Raw genomic sequence first — 23276 nt, 5'->3', positions numbered from 1 at the left:
CATTTTTATCTTTACTAAGATTGAATCCTAAATTTAAGGGGAAATTCTAGGAAAATGCCATAATTCTAAGATTTTTCTTAGAATTTCATCACTAGGAGCAACTTTTAGGCTTAAGAAGCTTTGTAAATACGGGCCCTGAACATCCCATAAAGACTGATTGATGTTCGTATCGCAGATATTTGAGGCCACAATAAATAATTTCATAGCTTTTCCCACCTTTAATATGACCTTGTCAAAACTACAAAACAAAACGACCATGAGGTCTAAAAAAATGAGGAAAAATAACAGCTGTCATGCCCGGCTCGTCCGCTCCTCCTGTGTGCCACGCCCCCGGATTACCCACGTGTTCTTTCCCGATTGTACCCAGCTGTGTCTGCTTCTTTTCAATCAGTCCTGTGTATTTCAGTCCGTGTCTTACCTTAGTCCTTCGTCCGTCATTGATGTCTGTTGCCGTCCTGTGTTCCCTACCCCTGATTTCCTGGTAATAAACCCCGTTTGTCCTGAAATCTGCCTGCCTACTTCCTGATTCCCCGCTTGCCCTCACGATCGCCGCTTCGCCGAACGCGTCCCGTGACAGAATGACGGACCTCAAAAAGAAAAGCAAGCGGGCAAGACGGATCCCGAAGGAGCTGGAGATCTGCCTGGGAGCCTGCGCGCTAGCCAGGCTATGGCTCCCGTCTGAAGACGAGGAGGAGGAACCCGTCCTATTCGCGGACTCCGAGCGGAGAAGTCCAGTCCTCCTACCGCCCCTAGAGCGGTGCAACTACCGGCCGGAACGCCTGGACAATTGGGGAGGAATCCGGAAGGGAAGAGACGCTATTCCGCGAGTACCCCGGCGCCTTAAAGGGGCCAAGCCCGTCTCACCTGCGCGGGACCTGCCCGTCCCGCCGCCTGCGGCAGCGGCGCTCCCGCAGGAGGTGATCCTCCTTAACCTCGCCACCCAGTTCTTCACCCTCCAGGGGTTATACTGGAGGGTGATGGATGAACTGGCCGGGCAGGGGTCGCCAGAGGTGGACCAGCTCGCCAGGCAGCTTGGGGAGGAGTTCGCCGCGTTCACTCCCGCTTCCCCTCCAGCTGACCTGGAGAAAGTAACAGAGGATCTCCGGAGGCTGATCCAGCTCCGGAGAGCTGCGGACCCCGCTCCCGTGCGGCCGCCACCGCCCTCGGACTTTGCTCCCGAGCAGCCGCCTACGCCGCTCGCGCAGCCGCCTTCGCAGCCGCTCCCCTCTCCTCTTGCTGCAGCCGCTCCTGAGGCGCTCCCGTCTTCGCCTGCTGCAGCCGCTCCTGAGGCGCTCCCGTCTTCGCCTGCTGCAGCCGCTCCTGAGGCGCTCCCGTCTTCGCCTGCTGCAGCCGATCCTGAGGCGCTCCCGTCTCCGCCTGCTGCAAACTCTCCCGCAGCTACCCCGTCTTCGCCTGCTGCAGCCGATCCTGAGGCGCTCCTGTCTTCGCCTGCTGCAGCCGATCCTGAGGCGCTCCTGTCTTCGCCTGCTGCAGCCACTCTCGAAGCTACCCCGTCTTCGCCTGCTGCAGCCGCTCCCAAGGCGCCCCCACTGCAGTCACCTGCAGTTCCCGGGCGAGCGCCCCCACGACGGCAGCCTGCAGTCCCTGGACCGGCGCCCCCACTGCAGTCATCTGCAGTTCCTGGGCGAGCGCCCCCACAGCAATTGCCTGCAGCCCCAGTTCCTGATCTCACCCCAGTTCCTGATCTCGCCCCAGTTCCTGATCTCGCTGCAGCTGCTTCCGAGGCGCTCCTGTCCCCGCCTGCTATAGCCGCTTCCGAGGCGCCCCCACTGCAGTCACCTGCAGTTCCCAGGCGAGCGCCCCCACGACAGCGGCTTGCAGCGCCTGGGCTGGCGCCCCCTCTGCAGCCACCTGCAGTTCCCGGGCCGGCGCCCCCACGACAGCGGCTTGCAGCGCCCGGTCCGGCGCCCCCACTGCAGCCACCTGCAGCTCCCGGGCCGGCGCCCCCACTGCAGCCACCTGCAGCTCCCGGGCCGGCGCCCCCACTGCAGCCACCTGCAGCTCCAGGGCCGGCGCCCCCACTGCAGCCACCTGCAGCTCCAGGGCCGGCGCCCCCACTGCAGCCACCTGCAGCTCCAGGGCCGGCGCCCCCGCAGCCTGACCGCGTTCCTGTCCCGGCGCCCCCGCAGCCTGACCGCGTTCCTGTCCCGGCGCCCCCGCAGCCTTACCGCGTTCCTGTCCCGGCGCCCCCTCTCCCTGCTGCAGCTCCAGTGGCGCCCCCTCTCCCTGCTGCAGCTCCAGTGGCTCCGTTCGTCCTGAAATCTGCCTGCCTACTTCCTGATTCCCCGCTTGCCCTCACGATCGCCGCTTCGCCGAACGCGTCCCGTGACAACAGCAATCTAAGAAACCAATAACACAACCAGGGAAACAGAACTAGCTATAAGAAATCGAAAGGAAACAAGGTTAGGGAACAAGGCAACACCAGGAATGAGACCAGGCAAGGGAAGAGAGCAACCAACACACAGGAAGACTGGCTCTGTCCAGCTTTGTACTCATGACTGGAAGGAATGACAGTCTGAGACACACACACTGAGCTATGCTGCAGTCTGGGGAACAGGGAACACACACTAGGCACGCTGGGTCTGAAGGGCAAGAGAAAGAGAAGAAGACAGGATGCCCAGCAACACCTGCTGGACAAACAGGGAGGAGACACAAAGGGCAGGAAAGGACAGGTGCTGACCCTGACAGACCTATAATCTGCAGATTATATATACAATTCAATTGAAAAACAAACAAATCCGTTACGGGGAATAATATATTATAAAAAAAAAAAAACGTACAATAAGCTGGTTGCATAAGTGTGCACACCCATAAACTTTGTTGAAGCATCTTTTAATTTAATTCCAACACTCAGTCTAATTGGGTAGTAGTCTACCAGCATGCTGCATCTTAACTTAGCAATATTTGCCGACTCTTCCTTGCAAAAGTGCTCCAAATCTCTTAGATTGCAAGGGCATCTCTTGTGCACAGCCCTCTTCAGGTCACCCCGCAGATTTTTAATTGGATTTAGGTCTGGGCTCTGGCTGGGTCATTCTAAAACTTGAATATTGTTTTGTTCTTCAATCTTCTTTTGTTGATTTGGATGTATGCATGGGGTCATTGCTGCACAGAAAGGTGAAATTCCTCTTGATCGTCAGCTTTCTAGCAGACACCCGCAGGTTTTGGGCTACAATTGACTGGTATTTGGAACCGTTCATAATTCCCTCCATCTTGACTAAAGCCCCAGTTCCAGCAGAGGAAAAGCAACCCCAGAGCATGATGGTGCCACCACATTTCACCATGGGTATGGTGATCTTTTGGTGATGCGCAGTGTTGTTTTTGCCTCAAGCATACCTTTGGGTACTGTGGTCAAAAAGTTCAACCTTGAACATATGGAGAATATGGGAGATTGTTGTCACATGTAATACCCAACTAGTACTTGCCAGAATTTCCTGCAGCTCTTTCAATGTTGCTGTAGGCCTCTTGGCAGCCTCCCTGACCAGTGTTCGCCTTGTCTTTTCATCAATTTTGGAAAGACCTCCAGTTCTCAGTAACGTAGCTGTTGTCCCATATTTTCTCCACTTCATGACTGTCTGCACTGTGTCCACGGCATATCTAATGCCATGGATTTTTTTTCCCTTCTACTGACTGACACTTTCAACAGTGAGATCCTTTTGATGCTTTGTAAGCTCTCTATGAACCATGGCTTTTGCTGTAGGCTACAATTGAGTAAATATCAAGAAAATCGTACTAGGACAGCTGAACTTTATTTAGGGTTAATCAGAAACACTTTAATAAAAGGCAGGTGTGTCCCCAAAAAGACTGATTGCTGTAATTAAATGAAAAGGTACTTCAACAGAGTATTAGTTTAAGGGTGTGTATACGTATGCAACCAGCATATTGTACATTTTCATTTTTTTATATTTTTCCCTTAAAACATTTGTTTGTTTTTCAGTTAAATTGTACAGGTTAAAGGTCACATTAAAGCATCAATGGTGGGAAAGTTTTTGAAATGATTTATCAGGTGGCATGGGATTCTGTGGGTTAGTACTGTGATCAGAAAGTTGCCGTTTTAAATACTGTGGATGGCAGAGTGATTTCAACTGAGGGCCTTCAGCAAGGCCCCTAATCCCAAATGCTCAGGAACTGGCTGACCCTCGTTTCCCAATTCCAAGACATCACATCACGCTGGATAAAATAATGTACTACAAAAATACATTTAAATTTCGGAATATCATGATGCAAGAATATTTGCATCATAGGGTGCACCTGGTTCATAAAATGGTCTTGTATTCCTGTTTTTATATAACAGAACGGATCCTAATGTTTTCCACAACATGGCTGCCCATACTATCACAGCTCTCCCACCATGTTTAAAATTTGGCGACAGATGCAGTGGCCTGCTTTAGTCTTTCTCATCCAGATGTGCAGGGTTTAGGTTCTGTGCTTCTTACCCCAGGTTATTATGTGTACTGACCTTGAATATGAGTTCAGTCGGGGTCACAGCAGTGCTAATTCGGTCCTTTTGTGATTGTGGAGGCTGTGCCTTTGTGGTGTCCAGCATCTTGTGCAGCAACTGCTGTTGCTCTTTGCTGAACTGTGTCTAGTCTTTGCATTTCTGATTTATGACTCTTGGTTTGACACTGGCCTCGTACATCCTGAGTTGTTGGTGCCAGTCTGTGCTTAGGTCTTTCCCAGGGATAAATAGGATTAGTTTTGAGAAATGAAGAGGAGACAGGATTCATGAAGCAAACATGAAGATGGATTGGCAGTCCCTGGGATAAGAATTGCCACTTATGAACAGCTTGTACTTACAAATGGACTGCCATAAAGCCTATTATATTAAGAATTTGCATTAAATACCATGGTTCGTAATAATGAATGTCACACTCATGAAAACATTGCATGGTTTCAGTGGGTTATTGGCTCAAGGTACAGTACAGGTATGTAGTTAGGTCTTCCCCATTTTTTTTGGGGTGGGGGGGGTTGCTTCTGCATGCTTAAAACTTGCAGTATAATAATTCAGTTTTGCTAAATGACTCCATACAACTCACTTTGCTTAAACATTCACAAAAAGTCCCTGGACTGTGCCACATTTTATATATTATTTTATATTAAATCTGCCATGAAAACCACTGCTTGCATTCAGGAAATATAATTTTTATTACAAACTTTTCCTTCATCATCAGTTAAAAACTGCACTTTCTGCACAGGTGTAACAGCATTTATATAAAACATCTTTTAAGAAATTCTTGTCATTAGCTGGGTTTTCCATTATAGTACAGGTTTTTGAAGTCAAGGTAGGAGATGCATCCAGCCATCTGAAGACTACACTGACAGACAATGTACCTCATGGTTCTCATTCTACTTTCGTTCTGAGTGAATGTGTCAGGCTGAAGTGCTAATTGAGAGATGTACACGTGAGGAGCCTATATGAGCTCTGGCCTGGTTTCCCTTCAGGACCTTGGGCACTGATAACCCAATAAGATATCGTGAAATTGTGAGCCCCATCAGAGTGTGATGTAGATATAGTCTGTGGGTACTCCTCGTGTCCTCAGAGAACACTGATTTCAGTATTTTACTGATTTCTTAGTATTTTAATAAGGCGTCAAAGACTTTCTTCTGAAACCTTCTATACTGAGATAATGAGTTTGACTTTGTATGTTTATCACATGTTCATGACGACGGCTAATTACGTTGGAATGTACTGTACAAGTTTACAAAATAAAAAAGAAAGCTGTTTTTTTTTTCCTTAAAAACGTACATTGCTCCTTGCATTTTGCAAATACGTATGCAAGGATTCCCTGGACTGCACCAGATATTAGAAGTCCACTTTGGTTTTGGTCTTAAAAGGAATGTTTGTGCTTTTCATTTGTCTTTCATAATCTTCTTCAAATAACTGCAGCTGGTCTGGGGAGAAATGATTGGCCCAGTCACCCACTTCACCTGCAGAACAGAAGAAAGTGCTGTCAAAATATACACTGGCACTCATCCGAGTCACTTTGTAACAAACCTCAAATGCATGTAAAAAGGAAACAACTGGAAAAAAGAAAAGGTGGGTATCCTAATATGGAATATTATGTAACTATCTGAACAAACGTCATAGTTATTGAAATTGTTTCAATATACACATGCAATGTAACATTTTTCAGCAAACCTGAATTACTTATTCATTAATTCACTATAATGCTTGTCTGCTTGTCTCCTGCGGACAAGAAGGAATAGTCATCACACAACCACATGCTGTGCCACACGTGCCAACTCGGCTTAGTGCCATTTCTCCATCTATTCCATATGGACTGTGCCTGCACCTGCTTCTGGATCATTCCTTTATTTACCCATGTGAGAATTGCAACAGGCATCTTCTGTAAAAATCAAACATTTCATGCCAACATCTGTGGTATTTTGAAATAGCTCCCAGCTGTTTTTTGGGGTGTTGTATGTAACTCGTTAATTTATCCCATTGAAATTCTGCACTAGATGGGACTGAATTTAATATTGGTGACACATCGTTGGGTGTGTGTCTGCTCTATGGGTGGAAGAGGGAATGCTCTTAAATGGACAAAACAGCAAAACGGGGCTGAGAAACCATTAAATGGGAAAGAAAAAAGCAAGGAAAACAAAAATGATGGAATCATAAGACAGAGCAGAGCAGTCTAACAAAAGGCAGGCTTGCTAATCTGTCTTCGAATTCGCTTTATGAGTCTTGTCTCCTGTTCATTTCACACAACTAATCCCATTCATCCGTGACTTGTGATTATGCTATTGAAAACAATCACCAAGGAAACACAAAACAACCACAGGAGTTACACAAATCATCTGTTCCTCTGTCTTCCAGTCCCTTGGCCAGGACAGGGTCGTGGGGACCTCAAGCCCGTCACAGAGAGAGAGGAGAGGTAAGCAGCATACACTGATTACAGTGCATTGCCACACCCACCACACTACCCCAGGGATTAGAGCCTGAGTGCAGCAGGCGATACCTCAGAACCACACCAGTCCAAATGGAACAGTGCAAGTTTTTTTCCAGTGGCTGGAATGCCAATCCTGCCACCAACCCCCAAATTTCCGTTGTAAGGTAGAGGACCTCTTTGCAGGGCTGGCTGTAGATTAATGTTATACCCAGGATGAAACAATTGCAGGTTAAGGGCCATATGCAAGGGCCCAATGGAGTAGGATCACTCCTGGCCTTCATAGGATTTGAACCAGCAACCTTCCAATTGCTGGCATGGATCTCATCCGTAACCTGAGTACTACCTGTATTTACGGTCTTTAGGTAGTTTAAATACTTTTAGCATTTGAATTTAGAATGCATGGAGACATATTTTACACACCCAGAGTACAGGGATCGGGGGAAACTGGGGGTTGTAATTTGATTTCATGCACCCCTGCTCCAAGAAATAGACTTTTGCATTTAAATGATTAAATTGTGTCCCCCCGCTATCAAACTCACTCCCATGCCCTTGTACTCAAAAATGGTTTCTTCCATGTGAGCATTAAACATACTATGCAACCCAGAAAATATGCATCTGAATAACCGATATATGTAGGATGCTGAAACATGGCTTTACAATAATTTTTAATAGGATATTTTTAGGATATTTAGCAACAGGACCATTACTACAACGCATGAAATGAATATAAAACACTGAAAGAAACACCAACCTTTCCTCATAAATGGAGAGATGGAGTGGTCAAAGATTGGCTTGGTGATAAAAGTATAGTTAGCCATTGGGTTGTCCTTCATAACCTTGAATGACGTGAGCTCCACAACACGCTTTATGACATCATCAGAAAGCGACAGATCCAAGTACTTCATGATGCGTTCCACCTCACGGCGAGGATTCTGCAGAAATGACAGAGAATGGAAAGGACCTCTTATTGACAATGAATCATTGAAAAGCAGCGGTAAAAGAAAACATGGGATGTACTTAGTAATTTGAAAATGATATGTTCATATTAATATTTTTTATTTAAAATGTTTAGCTAATACAAATTCAAAATTAGATATATAAGCCATTTATTTTGCAGCTACTAATGATAAAACCCTAATGATTAGTTGCAGCACATCTGGCTCTGGCCATGACTAAAACCAAATGTTTTCTACAGTTACTAAACTCCTATAATTAGTGAGACAGTTTTTAATCTCTGCTTAAAGAACAGTTCTCCACAGTTCAGAAGGATTCTCTGAATCTTGGTAGAAAATGGAAGTTGTGCTAGGCACCTCAACTGTTAATGCTTTGCAATACTTGCATTGTGCAGTGTACTTCTTTTTATTGGATGTTTTGCACAGAAGCTTCATATATGGTTTATGTACAGAAGCTGGATAATCGCAGACTTCACATACATGGCTTGAGTGGGTGCACAATGTTAAAAAAACACTGACGTTAATAGAAGACTTTTGGTGGGTGCTAAAGCTGCATAAAGACTGGAGACTAATACCCACTTAGTTCTCCTCATTCATTTCACTCTTCCCAGTGACATTAGTCAATGGCACCCTACCTCTTTCATGTCTTCATAAAATAAATAGAGTATATTCCTCTTCTGTCTCTCTTCCCAGTAACCCTTCACATGATCATACCAGGAGCCCCAGGCCACTGTGATGAGTAGAAGGCAACAGCAGCATATTAGCAAAGCTTCAGTATAGTGCTGAAACTGAAAATGAGCATTATACATGAGTTGTGACACTCTCCTTTTCTAGCTGTCATATTTACATAGCAGCAATAAGACTAAATGAATTGAGCATTAATGAAATTTCATAAATAATGTAGGGGGGATTATTTCTCACATTGACTTCCTTGTAACAGTAATATGTTGTGGTTAATAAAGATGAATCCTTTGCATATCCATTACATTGCTGTCTACTTTCAGGTCAGATGGATGTCCTTTTTGATGACAATACATCACTCCATATGGAAAATGATATCCACTGAGAGTTACATCAGTACGCTTTGGGTCTGTGTAATTACTATTTTTCATAATATGGTACCATATATTTACTTCTCTCCTAAAGATTACCAACAATCTGTCCAGCTTCTGTCCATCTATCATGATAAGGGTATTGCACAAATTTGGTTTTCTGCCCACAATTCCACCTGCACATACATATCTTTAAAAAGAAACATTTGTCTTACACTCTCCTTTCATAAACTTGTGGATGTAGCCGTCCCAGGGACCTGGGTCAGGGTGAGTGAGGTTCATCCTGTCAAAGTAGTAGTAGCTCACCAGGTTATCTTTAGCGTTTCGGGCCACATAAATCACCTAAATCAAATGGGAAAGTAGAGGCATTACAGGAGTGATACATATCATAAGGGATAATCAACTTTAGGCTCTTTCTACTACCTTGCATTTGTTTTTCCAAAATCCTTCCGGTACCAGTTGGATTGGGAGATGGGTCTTGATTACTCTAGGGGGATCCATTTTATTGAGGAGGTCCAGACCTGAGAGATGAAAATACTCAATATATAAAGTTTTAAATGAGCATAGAGCAGACTTGTATCCAATAGACTAGTCACTAGCTCCACATATTACTGACATAGAAGTATAATGTCGTAACTGGCCATAATATAAATAAAGCGAATACCAGAGGGAATTGGGGGTGGGGAGAAGATCTCAAGAAAGGGGTGCCGCAGGATGGTGGGGGCTCGCCGGCACGCCATCGCATCTCCGTCGTGCAGCAACAGGTCCACAATCTCCTGGGTCCATGTAATTCCTGATGTCATTAAAATCATGATGGAAATCACTAACTGAATATAGCAAATGCACAGTAACCTCTAAGGCTATGTAAGACTGTACAATTCATGTTTAACAACCTGTTGGCTACATTTTTGTCTTATTAACCCTGTCACATTGTAGGTCACTTTGACTGATGGTCAAATATTATGCTGTCATTACTTATTTTTACCTAAAGAGCACCTCTCACTGGGTGGTTTAATTCTTGATTACATTCCCTTTCATTCCCTTCATTTCAGATACATTCCTGCCTTTTCATGAATTATTGCCAAGATGCAATTTCTCCCCAGCCATTGTCTCTTCATTGTGTCTTACCAGCTTTGGGATAAGCAGCCATGAGAAGATCTGAGGGATCAGGGCAAAAGGTGCAGACTGATTCCCAATTTTGGACAATGGCTTCCATTAGCGGAACTCCCCCGACATTCTTCAGAGGGAAGCGACGGAAAGCATCTTTAGCGATTTTCATGGACTCTTCATACATCTGTCCCTCCATCACTATTAATTCAGAAAGATTTAAAGAGTATAGATAGGTTGTAAGGTGGAAAGAATGTTAAACAAAGACCTATCCTATTACATTTATCTAATTTGTGTTCTTTTCCACCAATGGAATATACTACACACAATGGCAAGAATATTTGTAACCTAGCTAAAATGTGAAGAACTCTGTGGTCTGCCCACCAAATAACTGTAGATGTGAAGATTCTGCAGCTATTATTTGAAAACAAATGCAGTTTGACAGCGCCCTCTATAGGTAACAATGAAAAAAGGATCCTTCAGTTTAATAGTTTTAGCAGCCTGGACAGCAGGGATCTTTGATTTTACAGGGAAAAACCAAGAAAATCCACAAATAATAACGTGTCTCAGGACCTTGATATCAAAACAACAATCCATTTACGTGCTAACAAGTAACGGTATATTTATAATATTTGGATATAGCAACAAACTGTGAGTATGAGAGCTTCTAAATTATCTTGGGTAAAAAAAAAATCTTTTTAATGTTACTGTGCAAATTAGTTTAATATCAGTCAAGAATTATTAAAGAAACAATTTCTAAGGCGAAATGTACAGGGACGGTTCTGGGGGGGTGGTGGTGCCTCCGCGACAACATGCATGACCCCCCAGTGGCCCCACTAACTATGTATGCTATTTGGGTCGGAAGTACATTTATTATTATTATTATTATTAACATTTATATATGTGGGCTAAAATTTTGTACGCTGGGAGAAGGTGACACACAAACATAAGCACATTTTATTGACAGACTCAACGCAGGTGCGCCAGGTGGTCGAGTCGCTTCAGGTGGTGAAAAATGGTGAAAAGCGAAGTTAATGACAGGAAAAAAATAATCAAGCTAGTGGAAATAAAGATAGTGAAGAAATCAGAGTGAGCTACATGTAGAGGAAACCGTTTATAGTGATCACGTCTGTCTGGATGAAATTGATCACTACATGCGGAGGATTATTATATCCAATTTTTTCCTTTTTCTTTGTCTCAGGCAGATTATCAGCTAATTCACATTTGTATATTTATTACATGAATGTAAGATAATAAGACAGCGTCGCTATTTAATTTTATTGATTTCAAAATAGAGTACAGCTGTTTCAAATGCTTTTCAAATTACAGTACTGTACAAAATGAGAACTGTGCATAATTTGAATACTTTATAATACAGTACATTTTCAATACAATTTATACAGTGCATTTTCACAATGCTACACTATGAAAGCGCTTATAATTACTGTAGTTTCGCTGCTATAATTTCAGCGACTCGTTTTTGGCGATTTATCATAAGCTTTGATGAGTCTATATTTGGCATTGAGAGAAAATTACTTTTCCCCATCATGTTTTCTATGCACCCAGGATTATAACCTTAAGCAGACGGGTTATTGCAAGGAAAAGTAGGGCAATCAAAGTAAAGTTTAAAAATAAAACTCTCATGCTTAAAAAGACCCAAAACAAAAACAGTCTAAGTGGACTACTTGATTACTAAAAGCGAATTGTTTAAACAGTATTTGTACAGAAATGATTAATTCTGTCCCAAGCATTTTGATCCATGTAGCCTATGGTAAGCGGTTGATCACTATAACCGTGACGACTATAAGTGATTTACAACTTAACTGCAAAGCATTGCATAACTGACGTCGGTTTCAAAATTGTCTTTTGCTTCTTAATGCTGGCGATCTAGCGTAAATAATTGTTGGAGGACATGCATCGGGCCCACCTAACAATGTAATTGGTAAATGTGTATTGACTATACAGCAACTTTGCACTGGATAAACGGTCTGGAAACCTGATGAGATGGATGTATTGAATTTAATCTATACTAACTGTATGTTTACTGAAATAACCGACTAGTCTTCTTTGGAATTTCCCTTTCAGGTACTTAATGGATCCTTATATTTCCCGTTTTGCACACAGTTCATACAATATTGTCTTTCATTCGTTAAATGAATTGCGATAGCTTAAAGGAGTACTACAATAAATCAGGAAAAAGTTATGTCCATCTAAACTTCAGCAAACAGTCTGATTACGTGATCAGGTTGAAAAAGGAGTCGTCAGTATCTTTATGCCTACCGTTTTGTTTCTTCTTTCGTCTGGTCATTAACTTAGTTCACTGAAGCATTTACATGACTGAGATATGTTTTTACAATAATCGTTTAATTCGCTCGAAGGCGATTGGCTCATTTCTGAGTTTGCGAAGCATACGAGCCAATCGGCGTTGAATCAGCTGACCTTAGCATTCGAGTTCATTCACCGTTCAGTGCACTGGCGCTGCCTTTATGTGATAAAGATACGAGGAAGTCGGGTGAAGATGAACGACAAGACGCGTAACCAGTTTTACCAGAAAAAGAGTATGCGGTATCATGAGAACAAGATATTACCGACTTGAAGTTACACTAAAGCAATCACATTAGCAAAATTGACTGTACAGACAATTAATAGAAAACCACGAAGGTTTTGTTCAAGCTCATTAACAAAATAATTTAGTATCATATTGGTTACCATAAATATTTCAGTCAATACGTTATGCATTTAATTTTATACTGAATCAATAGTCAATATGAATAATTTAAGTTAATTTGTCCGTTGTGCTGTTTGAAGATGGTGAATACGTATGAGGAATATATTCACATAGCATAGTGGCTATATGAGAAAACTTCTTGAATCAGAATAATTAATATGAATGAGTTTAGACATAAACTTAAAATGTTTATCAGTTTAATATCTTTCAAACAAGATCAGTTCCAACAATTTATCTGTCACAAGTGCTTGGTTAAAATACAATGCCTTTCACAATAAGACTCCAAAACAGAGTACTCCAAACCATACATAACGTCAGGTCTTTTGCCCACTGGCCCATGAGACTTCAAAAGCAGCTCACTGCAGGAAACAGGTAACGAAACAGGCTGCTGACTAGCTGGACTGACCCAAGATTCAAAAGGCAGATTCAGGCACAGTAGACTGGAAAAACAGGATCCAGGACCAAGGAAACCGGAAATGGGGTTTAAACACAAAACCAAGATAACCACAACTGTTATGGCGGGACATGGCACATTTGGTGACGATCCACTTGGCCTCTCTAAGACAATAAGGGATTTATTAAAGAAACAAAACATTACCAAAAAACCATGTGGACATCACTTACAACATGCAGGAACACACCACATTCTGACGTACTAATGAACAGAGAAGGCACGGGCACATAAATAGAAACAGGTAACCAACTAACGAGACGGCAGGTGTGGAACATGATAATTATTCAACCAGCGGAGACACTAAACAAGCAACAGGTGGGGCGAGTTACAATGACAAGCACAGAACTAGGGATTTCTAACAAACACTGAAGTTCTGAAACACAAACCACACTGGGAATTACTACACCAGGATAATTTACAGAACCAAATAATACAAGCAAGAACAGAAGTGAACAGGAAAACAGAAAAGAAAAAACCAATAAACAGCCCACGGCCAGAGGGTTAAGAGTCTCTAAGCCACACACTCAACCTACTGTGCTATGCAGCAGTTTGGGAAACAAATAGAACACACTATGGATTAGACACACTGGGACTGAAATGCATGAGAAAAGGAGGAGGACATTATGGCCAGCAACTGGTCAAACAGGGAGGAGACACAAAGGGCAGGGTGGGACAGGTGCTGACCCTAACACACAACAAACCTACCAACAAAATTCTAGTTGCCTGGCACACTGGCTGTAGCATTCCAGCTAATCCAGTCCATGAAATAAACATCAGCATAGACCAGCAAACTCAATACAAAGATGTTTTAAGTTATGAGATTCTGGCACCCAGAACTATATAGCCAGTGACAAAGCCAGCAACTCTGACCAAAGCTCAGGAGTAAAACACAAACAAACAAAAAAAAAACCCCAGCCCCATGAATGACGCTTTAAACTAAACAAAGGTCTTATCCCTATGCACTAATAGCAACTGATGACGACTGAGCAATGACCAGCACTCACTGCTCTGTTTGACTAAGAGTCAGAGCCAGTTACGACTGGCACACAGCAAGAACAAACAGACCAGACTCACATACCTGACAAATGGAAGACAGATGTGACAGTATTGTATTGAACATAGATCAAAATCCAGTGACTTACTACTCAACCCACTTCACCCATATTCACTCCCTTTATCTTAGTATTTGATGAGGGTTCCCTGGAAAAACAGTTAATATAAGGAAATTCTCCAACCCTCAGCTAAATGTTTATCCTGAAAGGAATGTTTGTGCCTTTCATTTGTCTTTCGTAATCTTCTTCAAATAACTGCAGCTGCTCTGAGGAGAAATGATTGGCCCAGTCACCCACTTCACCTGCAGAAAAGAAGAAAGTGCTGTCAAAATATACACTGGCACTCATCCGAGTCACTTTGTACCAAACCTCGAATGTATGTAAAAAGGAAACAACTGGAAAAAAGAAAAGGTGGGTATCCTAATATGGAATATTATGTAACTATCTGAACAAACGTCATAGTTATTGAAATTGTTTCAATATACACATGCAATGTAACATTTTTCAGCAAACCTGAATTACTTATTCATTAATTCACTATACTGCTTGTCCACTTCTTGGTAACAAGGGTCTAGAGCTTATCCCAGAAGCAAAAGATGCAAAGCAGGAAAGAAACCAGGATGGGGTGCCTTTAAATAAATAATTAAAGATCTGTTCTAAAAGGAAGGCAAACCTTTTCATATTTTACACACCCAGAGTACAGGGATCGGGGGAAACTGGGGGTTGTAATTTGACTTCATGCACCCCTGCTCCAAGAAATACACTTTTGCATTTAAATGATTACATTGTGTCCCCCCGCTATCAAACTCACTCCCATGCCCTTGTACTCAAAAATGGTTTCTTCCATGTGAGCATTAAACATACTATGCAACCCAGAAAATATGCATCTGAATAACCGATATATGCAGGATGCTGAAACATGGCTTTACAATAATTTTTAATAGGATATTTTTAGGATATTTAGCAACAGGACCATTACTACAACGCATGAAATTAATGTAAAACACTGAAAGAAACACCAACCTTTCCTCATAAATGGAGAGACAGAGTGGTCAAAGATCTCCTCGGGTAGAAAAGTATAGTTAGTCATTGGGTTGTCCTTCATGGCCTTGAATGATGTGAGCTCCACAATGCTCCCTATGACATCATCAGAAAGCGACAGATCCAAGTACTTCATGATGCGTTCCACCTCACGGCGAGGATTCTGCAGAAGTGACAAAAAGAAGGGAAGCTTCATATATTTGTCACATACACAGACTTACGCTGTGCCACTACAGTGAAATACTTGAATACCACTGAGTGATCATGAAAGGAAATATGTGGCAATGCAAGAGAAAATGAGAATTAAATTTTTAGATGTAGATTTAAAATTTTTAAAGTGATTCTTGCTATATATTGATGCACTGTTTTAAATGAATCCTTCATGAATGCTTATGAATTGCTACCTAATTTCTTGCATTTGATGAGGATAACCTGCACACAGACACATGCAAATACATACAGGCACACATACATACAGACAAACACACACAGATGCATATGTTTCTCTAATATAAAACTGCATGCAGAAGTAAATTAACCATTTATTTTAATAAGCTGTCTCATATCTCTAGTATCGGAAGATAAAGAAAATCATGGAGATTAAGGGCCGTACAGAGGAACAAGATAAGCTGAAAATGGGTATTGGTTCATTTACTGCGCAAGACTACAATAGAACCTGCAGTGTTTTTGATGATGCGGGGTATGACATCTTACCTCCTTCATGTCTTCGTAAAACAGATATAAAATGTTCCTCTTTTCTCTCTCTTCCCAGTAACCCTTCACGTGGTCATACCAGGAGCCCCAGGCCACTGTTGGTGAATATGGTGAGAATCACATACTGCGTAAGATATGAAGTAAGACACTTGCTAGTGATGCATTTATTACTTTTAAGGGGCAATTCTATCATTAGCCAATGAAATGTTTTGAATGGGTGAATGACAGGGAAGGGGGCGCTCTGGGAGTCAGTCAGCTTTCAGCTCGGCTTAGCACCCCTGTGACCATACCCAAGAACATGCCTCTAAGTATTTTCTAGATAATTTTGCAACCAATATGAATGTGACCTATGCCAGGACTCTTCAAAGCTGGACCTCGATTCTAGATCCAGGCCTTGTTTTCAGATCTCCCAGGTAGTTAGTTTAATAATAACTGATTCTGATTCACCACAACGGCTTCACACCTGGCTCACAAGTAAAGGAAGGCTGGAAAATCAGCAGTGCTTGGCCGTTGAGGATCATGATTTGAATAGCCCTGATTTACGCAGTATGGGCATTTGGGGTATATTTTCAGTACCAGTTTCACAATTTCTTTTACAGGATAGTGTTCTTAAGAAGAAATGTTTCTCTTACACTTTCCCTTCATAAACTTGTGGATGTAGCCGTCCCAGGGACCTGGATCAGGCTGGGTATGGTTCATCCTGTCAAAGTGGTAGTAGCTCACCATGTTATCTTTAGCATTTCGAGCCACATAAATCACCTACGGGTTAAATGAAAAATCCATAAAGTTACTTTTTCATTATCACCATTGCAAGTGTGATAGATTACAGGACACTACTACTGTCTCACTCCTACCTTACATTTGTTTTTCCAAAATCCTTCAGGTACCAGCTGGATTGGCAGATGGGTCTTGATTACTCTAGGGGGATTCATTGTATTGAGGAGATCCAGACCTAAATCAGAAAGAAAAGTTAAACCCCAGCTTAACACCTTCGTGAAGAAGAACATTTAAGTGGAGATTTGTGTTTGTACATAGACTGGAACACCTACTGTATAAAATTTTGAAACTTTTTATAGAGCAGCAGGGTCATAATAAACAATAATTTTAGTAGATTAGATTTTGAAATATTTTTTTTGTAGAAAAGAAGATAACAAAATATCACATCTAAGGGTGGCATCCCATCTAGGCTGTATGCCTCTCTTGTGCCCTGGGATGCCTAGGAAAGGATGCAGGTAAGGTAGTTATTAAATGCAACTATGGGTTCCATAATCCAATATTGACATCGTAATAATATACAGTATATATACTGTATGTACAAAAGTTTTGGGACACACCTCTTAATCATTGAATTCAGGTGTTTCATTTAGACCTATTGCCACAGGTGTATAAAATCATTCATCTAGCCATTCAGTTAGGTTTACCAACACTTGTGAGAGAATGGGTCATTCTGAAGAACTCAATGAATGAATTCAAGCATGGTACTGATATAGGGTGCCACCTTTGCAACAATTCATTTCCTGAAATTTCTTCCTTGCTAGATATTCCAGAGTCAGAGTCCAGAGTCAACTGTAAGTGGCATTATTGCAAAGTGGAAGCATTTAGTAATGACAAAAACTCAGCCACAAAGTGTAGAGCTGCAAACTTCCTCTGGCATTAACCCCAGCAAAAAAAACTGTGCACTGTCCGATGTCCCAGCAGTTGCACACAAACCTTACCAAGTGCAATGCCAAGCCTCAGATGGAGTGGCGTAAAGCACACCACCATTGGACTTTGGAGCAATGGAAATGTGTTCTGTGGAGTGACGAATCATGTTTGGCGATCTGATGGACAAGGATTTGATGGCGATCTGGATTTGACAGATGCCAGGAGAATGTTATCTACCTGTCTGCATCGTGCCAACTGTAAAGTTTGATGGAGGAGGAATAATGGTATGGGCTTGTTTTTCAAATGCTCTTCTGGATGAATGAGCAAAAATTCTCACAGAAACATTCCAAATTCTTGTAGAAAGCCTTGCTATTATAGTCGCAAAGGGGAGACCAACTCTATATCAAAGCCTCTACATTTAGAATAGGATGTTACAAAACATTGTGTAGGTATAATGCTTAGGTGTAGAGATGAACCTTAGGAGAGAAATACCAGAGGGGATTGGGGGTGGGGAGGTGATCTCAAGGAAGGGTATCCGCACAGCCACAATTGCTCTTCTGCAAGCTTCAGCATCTCCATTATGCAGCAACAGGTCCACTATCTCCTGAGTCCATGTCGTTCCTAAAGGAATATAAAACAGGAATGTTGATTTAATTAACTGACTGCAAAGATCCATCATTGTCCAGCTACAGTGATGAAGTTTGATTTTAAGGAATAAAATCACCCGTTTTTTTCCTCTGTTTGATGAGGTCATGGTAGTGTTCACACAAGTATTAGGCAAAAAGATCTTAGAAACCACAACCATCTACTGTCTCACTGCAGCCAGCTTGTACTGCTCTTTGAGCTGTTCTGTGGATTTAGTAGTTAGTGCTGCAAGGAGCCAAGCCTTTATTGGACCTCTGGCAGATGGAATACATCTCTAGCTGTATAAGGATGTGCCCAGCTCTTCCATCTACTTCATTACATGGTGAAGGAGGGAAAAGAGTGACGATCCACAGAGCGGCCCCAACGAAAAGGGGTTTATTAACAAGACAGAGCATGCAGGTTGTCTCTTTGCTTGCCAGGCTCACCTGGGATCTGTCAGCCATAACCCCAATCTACCAGCCTGAGGAAGTGAGCTTACTCATAGAGAAGATAAGACAGGTGGTCCGCCTGTGACAAGAGATAGACCGACCCTCTGAACCACTACTACAGAAGAAAAAATCTGCTCCCATCTCTTCTGCCCTTTTCCTCGAAGGAAGCAGAAAAAGAGACAAACACCAAAAACACCAACTGGTCCAGGTGAGAGCCCTGCCGTGATTTAACTATTTCACTGCCCAGGAGGAACTGACACTGTGCCTCCGGTTACCTACCCCATCTACCCGGCTTTCTAACCTGCCACATCTCCAGTTTTCTGCCCAGGTAAAGCTGCCACGGCCATGCCAGACCTAGGAGAGACTGTTGTCCTTCCCAGCCCTGGAGAAGCTGGCCTGCAAGTGCCTGGCCCAGAAGAAGCTTCCACTGCTCTGCAAGCAGCTGGTCCTGGTGAGGCCTCCGCTGCCCCACTAACATCCAGTCTGGAAGAGTCTGTCGTTGCTCTACTAGCATCTGGCCCAAAAATAGCTGCTGCTCCACTAGCATCCATCCCAGAAGAGGGCACTGCTGCACCCTGCCCAGGAGAGGCCGCTGCCATGCCCAGTTCAGGTGCCCTGGTTCTGTCCCACCCTCTGGATGGCTCAACTGCAACTTCACTGTGCTTTGCTCGAAGTTCCTGTTGTGTCTTGCTCATTATCCAAGGCTCCTACTGTGCCTTGCTCACTGCCCTGCCCTCAGTGCCAGGATGCGGTCAAGACTTCTTAGGTATAAAAACAAACTGCTTTGGTCACTGGTAGGCGAGTAAGTGATCACAGATCCTGTTGAGGATTGGAGGATGAGCCTCATCAATCATGGACTCAAAGACATGCAACGTCCTTGCCGGCGGATCAGCTCCAAACAGCTGCTCAAAGTAGACAGCTCAGTGGGACACAACTGCAGTGTTATCTACAAGGACCGTTCCAACACCGTGCCCTAACTGCGACTTTCTGAGGAACAGATTCAGATATGCGTTTTTCTATAAGCAGGATGTTTGTCAGTAGACCATGGATCGTGTGTTACTTGCTCACAGATTCCTCTAACAAATGTCTCCTTATTTGCCCTCAGAACCCTTGCAGTCATCCTTCTCTGTTCTTGGTACAGACCAGAGTTACCGTCAAGCTGTATGCTACTCCTCTCAATAATTTCCAGCGTGGTCTGCAAGATGAAGCAGCTCCTTATGGAAAGACCAGCAGCACCAACACAACTTTCAGCAACCTTCAGGGTCTTATCATGAAGGTCTCCCACATCACATCAGGATCATCAGTCCCACCTAAGACTGCAAGTTCCTCACACAAATTGCTTGTAAACTCATTAGAAACGGCCTGATCTTGGAGTCTGGCCTGGTCCAGCCTCATTCTCCAAGTAGATGGTAGTCTACTGGACCTAAGCTGAATCTTCCAAGTAGAAACAAGTATGTGGTCAGAATTCACTATGATCACCAGACATATAGGGAATGTCGTCATAGCCCACCCTGTCAGTGCCAGTAGTCACACTGAAGTGCCCCATGACCAGAGGAGTGTCACCTTGTGGGCACCCATCAACCATCGAGCAAAGCTGTGAATAAAATGTTTCCCTCACTGCTATCGGAGCATATACTGACAGAATAGACAAGAAATCCACAGAGTGCCTTAATCTTAGTTTCATAATCTGGTAATTGAAAGGAGTGACATCAGACACCATTGGCAGGAGTCCATCCCCCACAACAACAGCTACTCCCTGACAATGGCGGCCATTAGAGAGACCAGACCAATAATAGGTGTACCCATCTATAGAGATCTGGCGACTCTCTGGTCTGCGTACCTCAGGGAGTACCGCCACTGAAATGCGGAGTTTATAAGGCTCCTTTGACAGCAGAGTGCAGACAGTCATCATGCCAGAGAGAAAAGGCATCCCACACACCTACCTGGATAAGACACTTCCTATTAGAACCCAAGAGCTCCCATGCAGCAGGTGACACCTCAATAAAGTAATAAAGTTAAAAAAAGTATAAAATGTATGAAAAAACAAGTCTGATAACAAGCCGGAGGAAACATGCTGAGAACAGCTATTAGCCAGACAATGGCTCTGCTTGTTCAAAGCAATGGGCACCTAACCCAAGTAAACCTCTGTCCAAAGCAAAGTGCAGTTTAATCATTGCACAACAAACAATCTAGCTACTCAAGTGAGACTCTTAAATGAATAAAAATTCTCTGAAATTCAGTGCCTGACAAGGAAAGAAATGAATGTAAATAACCAGGATTCTCCACTCAGAGAACTGAATTTTTCAACAGCACTGCAGATTTCTTATAAACTAGCTTTTTAGTAACAGGTTCCCAATTTTTAAAAGCAATCTGTATGTATTCTTATATAATCAATGGTGCTTGGGCAATCACAATGAATATTGGATATGAAGGTAAAACATTTCTCACCACTAACTGACTGGTTGTTTTGATTTTCAGTCTATTTCTGATTTCCCTCCTTTTAGATGAACCACGATTGCATGAATCCATCCAACCCCACCACCTTTCCTCTGTCTCACCTGCTTTGGGGTATGTAGAGATGAGAAGATCAGAGGGGTCAGGACAGAAGGACCAGATTGATTCCCAATTCTGAGCAATGGGCTCCATTAATGGGATGCCCCTGACGCTCCTCAGGGGGAAGCGGCAGATCATTTTGCTGGCTCTCCTGATGGACTCCTCGTATGTCAGCTCCTCCATTGCTGTTACGAGCACAAGCTCTGGCTGGGAATAGATGTCTTCTGGTCTTTCTGTTCGTGATTATTAGGTCCTGGGTTACTTTTTGTATTTGTCCCCTCTTCTTATGGTTAGTCTGTTCAACACCAGTTTACTTCTTCCCTTTTGAGGATGTTGTGCAACTTCTGCGATCTTGTGCAACTTCTTGATTCAGTTCCAACTGCTGGCTTAATAAACTGTGGAAAAGGTAAGGGAGCGTCTGGATTTTTTACATCACAACAAAAGAAGGAGAAAAGTCATAGTTAAATCACTGAACTTGGCAAACCGCGTATTTGCAGACATTCCCTAGGGACTTGAGTTTGACTTTACATTCTCTAGATGCCACGGGGAACTTATTTTTACAGGTGAAGGACATTGGAATGCAGAAATAGTCATGTTTCTGATTTTCTGAAAATAATATTCATACATATCCACATTACTAAACTTCTAGCTGCAAAAATACAATTACACTGAACTGCACAGATATGTTAATTCATACTGCACTCACTAAAATAAAACACAATAAAAAGCAAAGAGAGAAATTTTAATGTAACATGCTAGCAAAAGTTTTTTTTTATTACTACAAAATAAGTAGCTGGATTAACTGAAATAAAGTTCTATAATCTCTAAACACTGGAATTGTTTCCACAATTTTGGCCACTAGTGTCGATGTCCAGGTATTCATATAAAATTATTATTATATATTTAAACATCTATGCCTGTCATTGACTGGGTCATCGTTACATTATAAGAGCTCTTAGCCACATTGAGCCCTGGGTAAACATACCAACACACAAAATCTTGATGGACTTTGATCTGTTGTAAAAGTATAACATTGGTGGGTGTATCTTGCTTCTTTTGCTTGCATCCTGGTTGCCTTCCCTGTCCTCAACCGGGGAGGGGGGGCAGAAAACTACCCTTTCAAAGTACTTCCAGTCACATTTCATATATTCACATTTATTATTGGAGTTATTACTGCCTTTATTAAATTATAGAAAGAAAAGAGGATGTGAACTAACACTTGACCAATAAGTGTAGCTAGTCCTCCCTCTTTTTCTGGTACTGGTGATGTTGACCTAAAAACAAAGTATTCCAATATTTTTAGCATATCACTGCACAAAACTGAACATGTGTGTTATTATGTTTAGATATAATCAACAAACAAAGATTAGGGTCTGGTTTCCTTGTGAAATTATATAATCACAACTGTGTAATTTTAGCAAGTGCAGCAGTTCACAGATCTACACTTCACTTATTTGGCCAGTTAGCTTATGGTTGGCCAGTTATCATCAGCTAAGAAATATTCATTCACAATAAGCACTGGCATACTGGCAGAATTTATTTCTTTATAACCAGTTATATTAAAAAGGCACCTGTACAAAATGTGTTTGTAAAGTTTCTTAGCCTTTATTGACTCACAGCTATCCAAAAGCTTTTTGAAATGCTCTGACCCTGAGCTAAAATAGTGGATGCTTCTTGGGGTGGTAGGAAAGCCTTGGTGGCTTGGTGCAGAGATCCACATGATATAAGCGTTTATTTGAGGGATTTCCGGTTCAAAAGGGAGGAGGGTATGAAGCAAACAGGAAAAGGGAAATCCTGTGTATTCAAGAAATATAACATTGCTGGGTTATGCAGGGACAAAAAAACTGTACATTGACCACGGAAACAAGTAATACATAAAAGTTTATGTGTGAAAACAATCTTATTTGTACATAAACTGATACTTTTATTATGTCTCATCCCATCTAGGGTGCACCTTAGCTATTAAAGAGTTGTGGTCTGTAGTTGCTGCCAAA

The 23276-nt window shown here is 42.6% G+C and overlaps 1 protein-coding gene across 4 annotated transcripts; it reads right to left on the bottom strand.

Annotated features, from left to right (window-relative positions):
- Positions 1-5139: 5139 nt before the first annotated feature.
- On the bottom strand, positions 5140-21664 carry LOC125742238 (sulfotransferase 1C1-like). 4 transcript variants are annotated; one of them, XM_049014065.1, is made up of 8 exons: positions 12304-14444; positions 10045-10224; positions 9581-9709; positions 9340-9437; positions 9132-9258; positions 8500-8594; positions 7663-7843; positions 5140-5946 (listed from the first exon to the last, which is right to left on the bottom strand). In XM_049014065.1, exons 1-8 carry the CDS (start codon positions 12329-12331, stop codon positions 5822-5824), a joined length of 963 nt encoding a protein of 320 aa, XP_048870022.1. In that variant the 5' UTR covers positions 12332-14444; the 3' UTR covers positions 5140-5821. The 4 variants fall into 4 exon arrangements, with proteins under 4 accessions (XP_048870022.1, XP_048870024.1, XP_048870023.1 ...); XM_049014067.1 differs by lacking the exons at positions 8500-8594; positions 9132-9258; positions 9340-9437; ... (1 more) ...; positions 10045-10224; positions 12304-14444 and adding exons at positions 16013-16107; positions 16645-16771; positions 16867-16964; positions 18149-18277; positions 21288-21664; XM_049014066.1 differs by lacking the exons at positions 7663-7843; positions 8500-8594; positions 9132-9258; ... (2 more) ...; positions 10045-10224; positions 12304-14444 and adding exons at positions 15281-15461; positions 16013-16107; positions 16645-16771; ... (1 more) ...; positions 18149-18277; positions 21288-21663.
- Between the last annotated feature and the right edge of the window lie 1612 nt (positions 21665-23276).

The sequence above is a fragment of the Brienomyrus brachyistius genome, chromosome 5 (assembly GCF_023856365.1).
Source record: "Brienomyrus brachyistius isolate T26 chromosome 5, BBRACH_0.4, whole genome shotgun sequence".
NCBI classification, from domain to species: domain Eukaryota; kingdom Metazoa; phylum Chordata; class Actinopteri; order Osteoglossiformes; family Mormyridae; genus Brienomyrus; species Brienomyrus brachyistius.
The sequence above is the reverse complement of the archived record's forward strand: the minus strand, read 5'-3'. Positions and strand labels throughout refer to the sequence as shown.